Source organism: Tetrao urogallus (assembly GCF_951394365.1).
Source record: "Tetrao urogallus genome assembly, chromosome: 7".
Classification (NCBI taxonomy): Eukaryota; Metazoa; Chordata; class Aves; order Galliformes; family Phasianidae; genus Tetrao; species Tetrao urogallus.
Window position 1 is genome coordinate 41928003 of NC_136820.1, and position 14391 is coordinate 41942393.

The following is a 14391-nucleotide window of genomic DNA, read 5'->3' on the forward strand; positions in this document are numbered from 1 at the left end:
CTCCAAGGTCTACACTGTTCAGCTGCCTTTTTAGCAAAAGCTTTGCTTAGTCCATATAGTAGCGCGATACTAATTGATAAAGGCTTCTGAGTTGTGTGCAGATTACGATAGCAAATCCACCGTCTTACAGAGTGCTTATTAAACAGAAGAGAAAATCTGTGCAAGTAGTCAGTTTTCGTGGATGTGCATGAATGCTTTGATATCTCATCTCAGCTCTCAATTGTTAGTGAAAATTGGGGTGAAATAAAAAGGTCTGAAGTCACACAAGCTGCTGATTATTACTGTGCACTCCAGAACTTGTTCATGCTGGCTCAGGCAGTACGTCTATCCAAGCCAAAAGAATTTCATTTTGCCACTATAGTTATGAGTGGTGGCAGATGAAGAAAACAGTTTCTTTGTCTCTGTGATTACTTGTATGTGATGTTGTTGATGTTGTTTCTGGCTTTAAATCAATTGGAAAGGAAGCATGACCTGATTTGTCTGGGGTTTGCGTTCTTCTGTTTTGCATAAAACCTACTGTTAGATCACGGGAGTAAGGCTTAATTTTAATCCAGTACTGCAACTCAGGAAGCACCCAAACATGTTTAAGTTCTGTTCACTTCAAAGGGTATAAAGATATAAACCTTATTTTTTAAATTATGTATAAAAGGATAAATATCAGAGGCCGCAAATATCAGAGGGAGCATAAGATAAACAGGTAAAACACAGGTTAGAAAAAACTCACAAGCCAGTTCTGAAAGAAAGGTGTGAACCAACTGTAGGGGTAGATACACTGGAAAGGACAAACTGTGGGATTATCAGGAAAAAGGAGTGATTATGAAGATCAAGGAGCCTTTACACTCTACATCAGTCGCTAAAAAAACTCATTCAAAAGGTAAGGACCAGAAACCTGGAAAGAGTTATCAACAGGATCTTCTCATCTGGTTGTAGAATACAGCTGGAAAGAGTGCCACTTTCATAGTTCCTAGTCCTAAGTTTCCCTTACCATAAGGTAAAGCTGAAAGAAGTCAGATATATTGATCTAGGAGTTAAGAGTTATTAAATGAACCAGAATAAATAGTCCCCTTCAAAGTAATTGGAAATCTTGACAAACCAATGTTTATCAGCTTTAAGCAAATGAGAGTGGGATTGATTAGAATACAAGTACATACTGTCTAGATTCTGCAACTAAATTAATAACTTCAGACTCTCTTGGGAAGAAATGCATGTTTTGAGAATGAAATTCCTCTGAACATTATTAGGAGTCTGCTTTAGAAATGTATGAATTTAAACAAGTGAGCAGTGCATTCTATGGAGATGAGGTCCTTGAAGTCTTAAAGGCCAGTCAAGAATACTTACAGGTCAGATTTGCTCTCAGTACACTGGATGAACCTCTCTTCTCAGACCCACGTACTTCTGGAGGACATCCTGGATACTGAGTGCCACCTTGCAGCCTACTTTGCAAGAAAAAAAAACATGTTGTAAAGATGCCCACAAACAATTTGTAGCAGTGGGTAAATTGTCCATAAGGTAGTACAGAAGATGGGAGATGGAATAATTGGGAAATAACTTCTTTGCCCCTTTCCTACCTTCCCATCAGCTGCCATTAGAGACAAAGTGATATAAAGGGACTTGCCATGGAAAGCATTATTGTTTTATAATGCTTTCCATGGCAAAAAAGTAGGTTCGTTATTACAAATGAAGTAGGATGTGGTGATGGCACAGGACGTAGGAGTGGATCTAGCTTATGATGGAAATTTATTTGAGTTGCTTGACCAGGTTCCATTTTACATTGTGTTACGCACCCTATTAATTGAAATGAGTATGGGAAGGTATGCAATGTAGGGAATATAATAAATTTGTTGCATATCTTTTGGGATTGAAATGTTGATGCAGTATACAAAGCAGTGGAGGATAAGGCATTACATGTAACATACCCACACAGTAAACTTTGTGAAGTATTCCTCCTAGTAATCTCTTACTTTTGACATCGTCTTTCTGAATTCATTTGGAGCTGTGTTCTTCTAAAAGGAATGAAGAAGGACTCAGTCTCCATGAGCAACTGATTCCTCTGGAGAACATTTATGCAGACGTCAGCACGGGCAAAGCCTTAACGAACGCAATCTATCAGTAACAAGTTGTTACTAGTATTACCATCAAATGTTCCTATGAAGTTTTATGACCTCCTTCCTGAAATCAACATACAGAAGCATTCTTTGTTTGAATCTCCATTACTTAATTTAGGAGAGAAGATTCTGTAAGTCCATACCTATTATTCCAAGAATTTTCCAGTCACAATGTATTTCCATCATATAGGCATTGCTGAGACCAATGAATTACTTAAATATTTCTTTGTGACGTTCAGTTTGCCAATTACTGCACATTAAAAGTTTCATTTAATTGTGATTAAGAGATTCTCAAAATTTTGAAGTTGCTCCTAGATTATATTAATACTCAGAAGTTACTTATTACATTCTTTATCATTCCTTAGCGTGACGTGGTTTTGATGAGACATTTTGAAAACAAGTATATTGACTGACTTAAAAGAAGCTGATTAATCATTAGACTTTTGTGATTCCCCAAATATTTTCAAAGAAAATATAATCTCTGTGGCTTTCTTTCAAGTTTAATCTGTCTTGAAGTACTAATCCAAAGCTTCCACTGAGTCTTAGATACTTATTAATGAGGTAAAGACAGTGGATGGCTAGTCCCAGGCAGAGCTTTCATGTCTCTTACTGTTGTTTTTCTTTAAGGATGTGTTGGAGTTTGGGATAACATCACCTGTTGGCGTCCTGCAAAGGTTGGAGAGACTGTCACTGTCCCTTGCCCAAAAATATTTAGCCTTTTTTCTGGAAAACCAGGTATTTAACTTCAAAGTGTATTTTTTTCCTATTTCTTTTTAGTGTTTGATAAAATAATGTGTTAAAAATGTTGACTTGGAGCCTAAGGTTTTAGTTTTTTTAAGAGCTGAAATAACAGATTTTCTACAGAGCTGTTCATGATACATCATGGAAGGACCAAATAATTGTCTTTGTGGTCCATCTGGTATTCTTTGATTTAGGTACTAAATGTGCATAAATTCTGTTACAGTGCAGCTCATCAAAGCTGTAGATGTTGCTTACTCTTCTGGGCCTGTCTGCATTAATAATTAATGCAGCTGAACTGGACTGACATCTCTAACATCTGCCATCAGATTACATACAGGTTGTTCCTTCTGTGCTTAGGAGAGGTGCTCTGCCTTGCCTTCATGAGAGTTACGAGCCAACATTAACACATAATAGCAAAAAATTACTGCTATTAAAATTTAAGGGAATTATTATGAAACCTTTCATGCTGCTTTTAAATAGAAGCTTAAATGAACTCCTCAGTGACTAAATTCCTAAGACCTGTTCATAGGATCATAGAATTGCTCATAGAATGACCTTAAAGATCATTGAATCCAACCACTATCAAACCATACTACCCCACCTCTAACAACCCTCCACTAAATCACGTCCCTGAGCACCACAGCCAAACGGTTTTTAAACACATCCAGGGATGGGGAGCCTATTACAGTGTTTAACAACCCTTTCTGTAAAGAAGTTTTCCCTGATATCCAACCCAAACTTGCCCTGGTGTAAGTTAAGGCCATTTCCCCTCGTCCTGTCACCTGCCACTAGTGAGAAAAGACCAGACCGCTCTCACTGTAAGCACCTTTCAGGTATTCTTTTAACATGCTCCTCTGCTCTGCCTAATCAAAGAATCTTTATCTACTTATAAAGTGAAGGCATTTTAGAATGTATAAATAGGTTAGAGAGGTTTTGTGGTTTGCCAGTCGACCCCTCGTAGTGTATGTACAACTTTCTGCTGAAGACATTGTGCAGAGAAGTAACTGAGGAACAAGATAAAAATCAGAAAAGTTTTAGTTTGGAATTTATACGAATATGTTTGGTTATTCTTGGTTTAAGCTGATCTGTGACACATTTATTTGCCCCTGGGTGATGGAAAGCAGGCATCTTCAAGTTAGTTAAAGACCAGTAAAAAACTCCAAACCATAACAATATGTTATTAGAAAGACAAGCATCGTGAATATTTAAATTGCTGTAAGAAAGATGAAAGGTAGTTGCTCATGATTTAACATTTTAAGAGTAAATTATAATAATTTTAATGACTTTTGTTTATTCTAACATCAGATTTTCTCAAGCTGTTTCATATTGTATGAATATTAGTGCATATTCATTAGATTAAGGAGTACTATTATAGATTGCCCCAATCTCATTTGAGCAACTTCACATGGGAGAGAAATCAACTTATTTTCTCAATTCCAATCAAAAAATCTTTTATGAAACAGTTCAGAATTCCTTTTCCATTTTCTGTACCTTCTGTAAGAACATCAGTGACTGGTTCAAAGGGTAAGATTCAGCATGTGTATTTATGTCATCATTCCTCAACCTTTCACAGAGTTCAACCTTTAAAATCCATTACAAACTCTACTGATATTTGCTGTAGCAGTAATTTACCACCATAATATCTAAGAGCTTTAATAACTCTTCAGGAGATCATGTGGTATTGCCTTCTAGGAAAAAGTTAAAGTCAGAATACTCTCACTGAAATTACTTTTCTGTCAGATTAGCTTATCTACAAGTTATCCTCTTCATAAAATGAACTGAAAGCCTCCTTCTAGAATACTTCAGACAGTACAACAAAATATTTCAGGCTTTTGTAGATGTAACAGGAATAGCTGTTGTACCAGAGCAGAAGCCTACCATCACAACTTGGAATATTTCTTTACTGTAGAGACTACTCGGAGCAGTAGTAAAAGTCAAAGTAAAGTTAATGAAGAGCATATGAGAGGAAACAGATGAGTTGATTTAACAGGAGAGTTAGGAAATAGAGTATATTAACAGCATGTTTCCAGAGGATAACAAAATTAGATTGGCTACATTCATTGTTGAGTAGCCTTTTGAATCCTTCTGATTTAAACTCTCAAATTTTGCTTTACAGGAAATATTAGCAAAAATTGTACCAGTAATGGATGGTCAGATATTTTTCCTGACATCTTAAGTACTTGTGGATATAATGACTATGAGGATGATTATAAGGTAGGAAGAACATTTTTTCAACTCATTTAAATGCTGATGTTCAAAATAGCTATGAGACATAATGTGCTTCCAAATAATCCTATTTTATTCAATCAGAATTAGTAACAAACTGTAGACATTTTTGGTAGCATTGCTTGCCACGCGCTTAGATTGCAAATGTCATGTAAGACAAAAACAAATATAGAATTTTGTAATTGTTTGAAACATAAGGCTATGATCAGTTGTTAAGTGCAGCAATGCATCCACATTTCTAATACTGACTGAGCTTGTGCACTTGTTTTGCATGGTGTTATTTCCAAATGTTTCTATTATAACAAATCCTAATAATGTAATAAATCTGTTAATAATGTATGCACCATTTGATTGCTGATATGTCTAAGTTATCATGAGTAAAATAGAATTAACATAGGTCACTGGAATTATTGCAGATTTATGTTAGACTTAAAATTGGATTAGCCATTAGAAATGATTCAAAAAGCTATCAAGACATCATAAACATAGTACAAATGGAAAATGAATTTGTTCAGTTTGTAGAAACTGTTTCTTGTTCTTTGTTATTTAGAGAAATACTCTTTCCATGATGTTTTGCCTATTTTCTACCAGCTTTTCTGCTCACTCTAGCGGCACAAGATTTTGTTTACAAAAAATGGTTTTCAGATCACAGTGTCAGTACTTTTGTTATTGTGAGCACATGAAGTAATCTCGTGGATAAACATTCTTAACCCTTTGGGTTTTCCTGAATTGTATTATATATGTGGAACAGCTCTAGCAGACGTATTCCAGCCTACTGCAGAGATGTGCTAGCTTTCTAGCTAAGACATGGTTCTTGCCATTTCTTTCTGTATTTTAAAGCCCTGCCTGTAGATGAGCATGAGCAATAAAGAATTTTTAGAATATATTACCTTCCTATCTTTCTGAAGACACATTTCAAAACATTGGTGCAATCTGACTCCTTGGGAACAATCCCATGTTACTGGTAAACCAGCCCTTTAAAACACTGTCATCAACCCAGACTTTGTCACAGAGAGTCAAAATAGGTTAAGACTTAAAAAAAATCAAATGAGCAAATGACAAAATTTCAGGTAGTGAGATGTACTCAATTAGTAGAAGTAGCAGTAGAAATAGAAAAGCAGATCTTGTTTGAAGTAGCTACTACTAACTTAAAGGAGCAATTTGAAATGCAAGTTGATTGTACTTACAGGAATGAAGCTAGAGAGGCTGGAAATGGGTAGTAGTAGTGACATTTGAACAAGCCTGATAAAGCTTAAATAAGAAACAAGGGAAGACAAAAATTAGAAGAGAAGTAGAGAGCAGATGTGGGAGAAAATGATTAACAGAAGCACGATTGAGAGAATATTCTAGGCATCTGCCATAGATAGTATACAACATAAATGCATACCATGTTGCAGGGACGGAAAGTGGAAGTGCAAGCACTGATTGTGTTTCAAGCAACATGGCCTGACATCCACTGTCCTCTTTTCTCAAGCATCACTGTCATTGGTCAGAGGATATTCTTTGCCTGAAGATCGTAACTGGTTAATTCAATGAAACATAACAATAATTCTTTTTTAACCTTAAAACTGACAAGTCAAAAAAAAAGTCAATACAAGAGTACATATCGGATGGCAAACTGATCCTGTGCGAATAATAAGAATATGCAGTTGTTTTAGGGTTTTTGTTTGGTTTGTGGGTTTTGTTGTAGTTTTTCTTTGTAATTAAGAAAGGATAGAATCATAGAATCATAGAATCACCAAGGTTGGAAAAGACCTAAGAGATCATCCAGTCCAACCATAACCAGATGGAATTATCAGAATGAAATCTGAAAAGGAAAACAGGAAAGGAAGTGTTTAAATGCATCTCTTCATGGGAAAAATTATAGAAAATGCAAATATCACTCAGTATTGAGATTTCAGGAGGCATTTAAATGCCAGCTGTTACACAGAAAGCAGATGATTTCTTGAATTCAAATCTTACCAGTTAGTGGTAGCATCTTTAAGCAAAAAGCCGTTCCTCAATATTAATCAGTATATTTCAACTGTATTTGACCCAGATTTTCAACAAAAAGAATTAAAAATGAAATCGTAGCTCTTCAAATAACAAAATGTTTTGGACATAAAAATTACATGTGACTATATTTTTCAGGCAACGTATGAGGTTATTCTCAGAGTTAAAGTAAATACAGAGATAATATTTTAGGAAAAGTGACAAAATACTTTTCCTATGGTAAGTCTTACATGTTTTTCCATACTCTTTCCCTGAAGAAAATGTTTGCAGAAGAGGTAGAAACTGTCTTTGTTACAGATTGATGCCTGTATCTTCCCTACTGAATAAATTTCCGTTATAGACCCATTTATATAATGGGTCTGTATTTATAGGTAACCACCTTGAAGAGTAGGACTCTGAACAAAAAATGATGTTTTCATCACATCACATCAAATTGTGTATTTAAATCTTTATTATATACTTCCAATCTCTTTCCTATAAGAAAATTGGTTGCTGCTGACCTTCAAGATCAACTTTCAGATTCATCTTGTTCGTTCTAATAAGTATCTTCTTTTTTCTTGTATATTTCCTTTGAGCTTGTGGCACCACAGTGGCAAAATGGGTGACTTGATTTGACCATACGGGAAAAACATGTCAAGGTCTGTTAACCCCAAACAAACTTCACTGCAACCTTTTCTTTCGTGTCAACAATTCTGACCTTTTAGTTGGACGCACGAGTCCAGATGTCCTCAGAGGGTATCACACTCTTTATCAGCATTACTAACACAAGTCAAGCTGCCTCATGAATGTAAAGGACTGAAATGTGGCCACTTTATTTAAAAAAAAAAAAAAAAAAAGACGACTACAAGTCAGCTAATACAGTATTATCTAATCTTAGCTTGAATTGACCTGACATTTATTATATCACAGGCTATATAGTTCAAACACTTCAGTAATACAAAGATAAATTCATGGAGAGGAAAATTCTCAGTGCTATTACACATGATGAAACTGTTGCAGCACGTGCCCATATGGAACATCATCAGTGAAAGGATTATCCGTGGTTTGGCAACTTTCCACAAGCATCCATTCTTAGGTTTCTGCCATAGATAACACCCTGAGTGTGCTGCCTTGGGTACTTCCCAAAACAGTTGCAGTCAAGGTAGCAAAGTCAGGACTGACTCAGACAAACACTGTCCTGAATGTCTGTAATTGCCTTTAGAAAACAGGTGCATTACTACTGTCTGTGAAGTGGACCATTGCCTTGGACTAATGGATTGTTTGTCCTGAGTCTAAATTGAATGTGTCCCTTTCAAGAAAATGTATTGCATAGTTGCTGTCTGCCAGTGTTTTTCTGCCTGCCTGTGAGTCATGCTATTTTTGTTTACATTACATTCTGCATTTTTCATTACTTTTTCACAATATGTGATTAGAGACCACTATTTCTGAAAGAGAATACAAAATTTTTCTGTCATGCTCAAGTGAGAAGGATGGGGCATGAGTATAAGAGCATAAGCTAATGTACTCTCCTTTGGGAGCACAGTGGGAATTTTTTTAATTTCATATAGATTGTCCACAGATTAAAGTGAACTGAAAGAGAACCATGTTGGAAAAGGGTTTACATTAATCTGTTATTTAAAGATTATTAAATACCAAGGAATACATATTTTATGAGATATATATTTTTGTAAATTCAGTTCTGCACTGTGCCGTCCAAAAATATGAAGAAATAAGTGCATTGTCCCCATCATATGATCAATCTCTTTATTCCAGCTTGTATTTAAGATTTTACAAGACTTCAGAAACAGCTGCCACTTTGTTGAAGTTAATGCTGTAAAAGGAAGGAACTAGGATTTGTATTATATTTCCACCTACATTTGCAAGTACCACTATTTCTAATGCTCTCAGCCAACTTGCTAGGCCCAAACAACCTTATATTCATTGTGCAGTTTAAAGTTTTCTGATGTGTTCTTTCATATCAGTATTCAGACATTATGGAATGTATTCTGAAACGTGTTCTAAAAATTTAAGAGCTTCTATTTCAATATAATTGTAAATAATCGCATTTGTGAATATGAAATTTACATATAGCATTCCAAAAATATACTGGGCCCTAGAATAAACAAAGCAGTCATTTGTGATGATCATGATCATACTTTAGAAGTAATCAGTTATATCTTTTGGTTAAATAAATAAAGAGCTGTTCATTTTTCTTTTACATGGAGGATAACATCCTGTCAGTAGTGATACTCCCTTGAACAAACACTCAATTCAGTTTTGCTCTTGAGCACAGAATTACCCTCCTACCCCTAGAGGTCCTTCCAAACCGAGGCTGAGGATGAAAGATCCCCTGGGTAACTGTCACCTTTCCTAGGGAGCTTCTGAGCCGTTTCTGCTGTGTAAACAAACAAAAGACTTCAGTCTCTTAAACTTAGTAAAAGAAACATGAAACTATCTGTAGAGAAAATGTTAGCAGAAAGAAGTGTTCTAAGAAAACAAAACTGTACATAGGAATAGATTTTATGAAAAAATCTCTTGAGCATAACAGTAATTACACAAACTTGTAATCAAATCTCTTCTTCGTATGTGTAATGTCTTCAAATCCATGGAATTAGTTAGCCATAAGAAGCGTTAGGTCTTTATAGTCTACAAAAAAGTGTGCAAGTCATCACCCACTGATTTTGTAGTACCCAATCACCAGTTGACTTGGTTATTGGTTGCAATTTGAATACTTGCCTTAAAACATTAAAAATAAATTGTTGAATTTCTTCCAAAATTGTTGAATTTTGGAATCAGTATTTCTCAGACAACCACGTGAGTATTCTGCAAGGCCACATATTTTACTCCTGTGGCAAAAATACTAGCAGAAATTTTCAAGTCATTCAGTTTCAAAATATCATTTTAACTTCATATGCATGGCTTGAATCAACTTATACTTTGAAAACAGTTACAAAATCTAAGCTTTGATATTTTCCTTTATGAAAATCTTTCAAAACTCTGCGTGCAGTTTAGTTTTAAATCCTGTTTTGGAGTCTCCATACCTTGTTTACACTTCTGTTGGTCTTATTCTTTCTAATTTAATCTGGAGGTAAAAGCTAAATTAGTTAACTAAGCCCTGACTGGTAATGGCTCACACAGAATAGTAAGGAATAGAATGTGCTCAAATTACGTGAAAGAGGTTGGTTTTCACGTGCTGTTGATTTTTGGATTATTTTGCTGTTAGTTTTGCAGCAGTACCAATATGAAGACTCAAAGTGGTGCTGTGTAAAATATAGTAACTGTATCTAGGTCAATGATAATCTGATTTCTTTTTCTGGATTTTGACTGCCACAACACAGTGCAGAATTTTGTCCTTTGTCTGTCTGCTTTTCTTTGTGTAGTTATTAAATACATAATTTCAGAACTTCATTTGCCAGTTTTTTTGCCGAATCATTAGGAGTGTCATAGTTCTAATAATCTAAATATTTTACTTAGTTTTGCAAATCATAACACATACATTCAAACAATCATAATTTTTGATGCTGTGGATTCAAAATCTAGTAGTGTTTATTTAGCCTTGCAGTAGTTTGAGGAACAGGTTTATTTGATGGTGTAGCCAGTTGAAAGTAGACCTGAAAGGAAAAATTTATCTTCTTAACTAAAAAATAAGCACTGAGAGCTTATGAATTCGATACCAAATCTCCAGGAAATTACGGAGGCAGTATTGTGGACAGCTCAGTCAAGAACTCCATGTAGAGTATTTTATTGGTTAAAAAAAAAAAATACAGAATTTTATTATTAAGGGAAGGAATAAAAATAAAATATAACTGTACACCAAATAAAAAATACCTCTCTGTGATACTGTTCTCTCACCATCTACCTATTTCAATTTTACACTCACATCTGGGGAAGTAGAGGACACAAGTCTGAAAGCAAAAGTAGACTGAGATTCTAAGAGGCAATGTAGCTGTAAGGCACTGGTTATAAGAAGTTACAGAATTGATTATAAGTTGTTACGGAACGGCTTTTAACTCTTAAGGCTTTTTATCAAAGCTTTTCCTTGAATACATGCAACGTGCTATTAAGAAAAAAAACACCTGGAAATATATATCTCAGTCTTTTTAACAGTGCTATAAATTCATTCTGCAGTACTGTCTTCTGCAAGATACCTTGTAAGAGTAAAACAAAGGGTATTTTAAACAAAAACAACATCTGCAGATTACACCATCTAGAATTGGAGCTGTGCCCATGACATGCTCTGTGCTCACTTTAGATCTAATGAGAACGATAAGTCCTTTTACCAGTGTCTTACTTGGAAGACCCCTCTACTCTGTGCTGGTGAGACCTCAGTTGTGGTACTGTGTCCAGATTTGGAGTCCTCAGACATTCAAGGCTGGTCCAGGCTCTGAGCACCCTGATCTAGCTGTAGAAGTCTCTGTTCATTGCAAGGGTATTGGACTAGCTGATATTTAAAGGTCCCTTCCGATTCAAGAAATTCTGTGATTCATTAAATTTCCTTTAAAAAATGCCTCCTCCGTCACTTCCATGTAATTTCTTTGTACCAAACAGTAGCATTTTCTTTTTCATTAATCTTTTGCAACTTTGAGATACATGCTCATTCTATTATATGCTGGCATCACTACAGTGCTGTGAGTAGTTATCAATAATAATAATAAGACAGTTGGTAACATATGGACACACTGCCAAACTGAGGTTTTTTAATAGTAAGTAAAAACTACGCATTTTATGTGACTAACAGTCAAAATTCAGACAGACTTTATCTGACTGCAATGGACTGCATTTAAGCAGACAGCCCTTGTCTTCTGTAGTATCAAAAGAGATGTAGTCTTTGCAGCCTGGCTGCAGGTCATCCTAATTTCTTTGAATCATCATAAGCACAATGAAGCACATGAATCATAGCATAGAAGAGTCTCTTCTCTTCCATTAATTCCTTTGAGAGAGAGAGAATGACTAGTTCTGTTGAGCTTCATACCTTTTAGAAGGATTATATACCATTATTATATTAATTATTATATTATACATTATTAAGCTAAAGGAAGCCTTACTCGCTTCTCCTTATCTCTTGTAGCTATTTGAAAAAATTTTTTTACAAATACATTAGGGTTGTTTTTTTCATGATATTATTACTAAGGCAACAGAACTGTGGTATCTGAAATTCTGTGGGAGTTGGACCTCAGTTGAAAAAATTCCAAACAAAAGTGAGAAAAAATGCTAAACTTCAAATGCTGGCCTTTAAAACTAGTTTGAAAATAAAAAATTCTTATTAGAAATGGAATCCAAGAATGTGTAATGCTTTTATTGTCTGATGGAAAGCTAACCAAGTCAGTGGAGAAAAGCCTGAGACAGAGCAATACTGCCCAACTTCAGACTCCCACGATCTTCATCTGCTCTGAACTTTCTTGGTTTCCTTTGCATTTAATGAAGATAAACTAGGTCTTTTTGCTTTATTATCCTTCTAAATTATTTTAGATTTTTCTTGTAGGACAAGATGAATAACACTGCTGCTTTTGTTCCATGGTTATAAAGAAACCTTGCTGAGATGAATTCACCACTGCAAAATTCAAAGGCTTAGTGCATCTCTTGCTTTACTGTACTGTCCTGCACTTGTTTCTAACTTTTTCTGAGGAAGAAAACAGGAACTCTGCATTCCTGGACATTAAGAACGTTTACAGGACAGTAAAATTACTTATCCAAAGATCAACTTTATTCAGCTCTGCAAAAATTTGTTCCATTAAAAAAATAGCAGATGAATTTCACCAAGCAGATAAATTTCAAAGTTGTTACTCTGTGTAATGGAATCCCTTGTGATTCCAAGAAAAGAGAAAGGAAAATATATGATGAGTTCAAGTTGTTCTTGATATGAAGAAATGCAGAACATGTAAGCAGAATTGAGGTTTTCCTGTGGGAACATTGTCTGGCTGCAGTTTCTCAATAATGAATTCTGATCCAGAATCATTCTTATGATCTTACTGGTGCAGGCCATCTAACAAGTACAGTGACCGTGGGTCATTACAGTCTGTAAATCAGTTGATCTCTGTTCTTTATTTATGCAAATACAGTGTGTTCTGTGTCTAGGGTAGGAATGAGGGGAAAAATGTAGGACCAAAGCAAGTCATTCTGGAATGAAGATGGGCAAAGATAGGGGAAAAAATGAGCAAAGGCAATGCAGTCTAAACATAGTTATATATGTTATATACTTGGCACCAAACGCATTTCCTAAACAAATACTTCCAAGTCAAGACAAAAATTAAGGAGAAGATACAGTCTCTCTGTAGATATGGTGTACTTGGACCTTTTAAAGGAATAGGCACATCATAACAATACAATACATAGATGAGAATTAGAAGATGATACAAGTAGCATGTTTTATAAGCAATGGACTTGTTGAGTTGCTAGTAATTGCATCAGAAGTGATTAAAAAAATTAAGAGATTTCTTCTTATCCATTCACAATAGAAGACAAGTGTGAAAACTTTCACTTTGCAGAGTAGGCTTTCTTACCTGATTGGATCTGACTGAGTTCAGAATGTCAGAGACAGAGCTAGAACAAATTTCTTGGAACTTAGAATTTGTCCATACCAGCACAGTTAACAACACTGCATTCTTCAAGTTATTTGCATAAACTTACTTATCACATACTCTAAAAACTGGAAAGGTGAAATTCAACTTGCAAATCAAAATTCCTGAAGGAAGATGCATGCTTGAGACGTGTATGACTAATCACTAGTATGTGGAAATGGCATTAATGTGATTGCATAAACACAGATATCCAGCAGCATTTAGCATCACTGCCAACATTACAGTAAAGAGATCCTATGTCATATCTGCCATGCAGATGTCTTAGAAGCCCTGGGGCTTCTCAAATAGGACTAGTTCACCATTTAGGGTAATGGATATAGTTTGTTAATTATGTCAGTGGAATTGACCAGGAAGTGATCTACTTAGGGTGAACTGAATGACTCTTGACTTACGGTTCTTTTTTCTGCAATCAGTATGTCTGGATGTGGAAGGAGAGCTAATATGTTGCCATGAGAATCAGAAAAGTTGGGTAAAGTAAAATACTAAACATGGGATTGTGGCGGATGAGAAGACATCTTCATCCAGTCTCACTTGGTAAATTATCATCTGTGATTGCCAACAAAGTCGTTCTCATCTCATACACTGATCTGAAACCAGCTGGTGCTAAATTTGGCGTGCTCACTGCAGTGTAATGAGTTTGTAGCTGCACTTTAGATTGTCTAACCAGCAGAAAAGTGATTTAATATCAGGTTTTCTTACTGCTTATTTTGTAGCTAGAATGTTATTATTCTCTGCTTGGCTTTCCTTTATGTATTAGAAGGGAGATTATA

General features: G+C 35.4%; 1 protein-coding gene across 1 annotated transcript in view; it reads left to right on the forward strand.

Annotated features, from left to right (window-relative positions):
- Positions 1-14391, forward strand: part of VIPR2 (vasoactive intestinal peptide receptor 2) — a gene marked incomplete at its 3' end in the record, with an annotated part of 45189 nt that overhangs the window by 10387 nt on the left and 20411 nt on the right. The window contains exons 3-4 of the mRNA XM_079538709.1: positions 2733-2840; positions 4963-5060. Of these exons, the coding sequence (XP_079394835.1) occupies positions 2733-2840; positions 4963-5060 (206 nt within the window). The remainder of the gene's footprint in view (positions 1-2732; positions 2841-4962; positions 5061-14391) is intronic.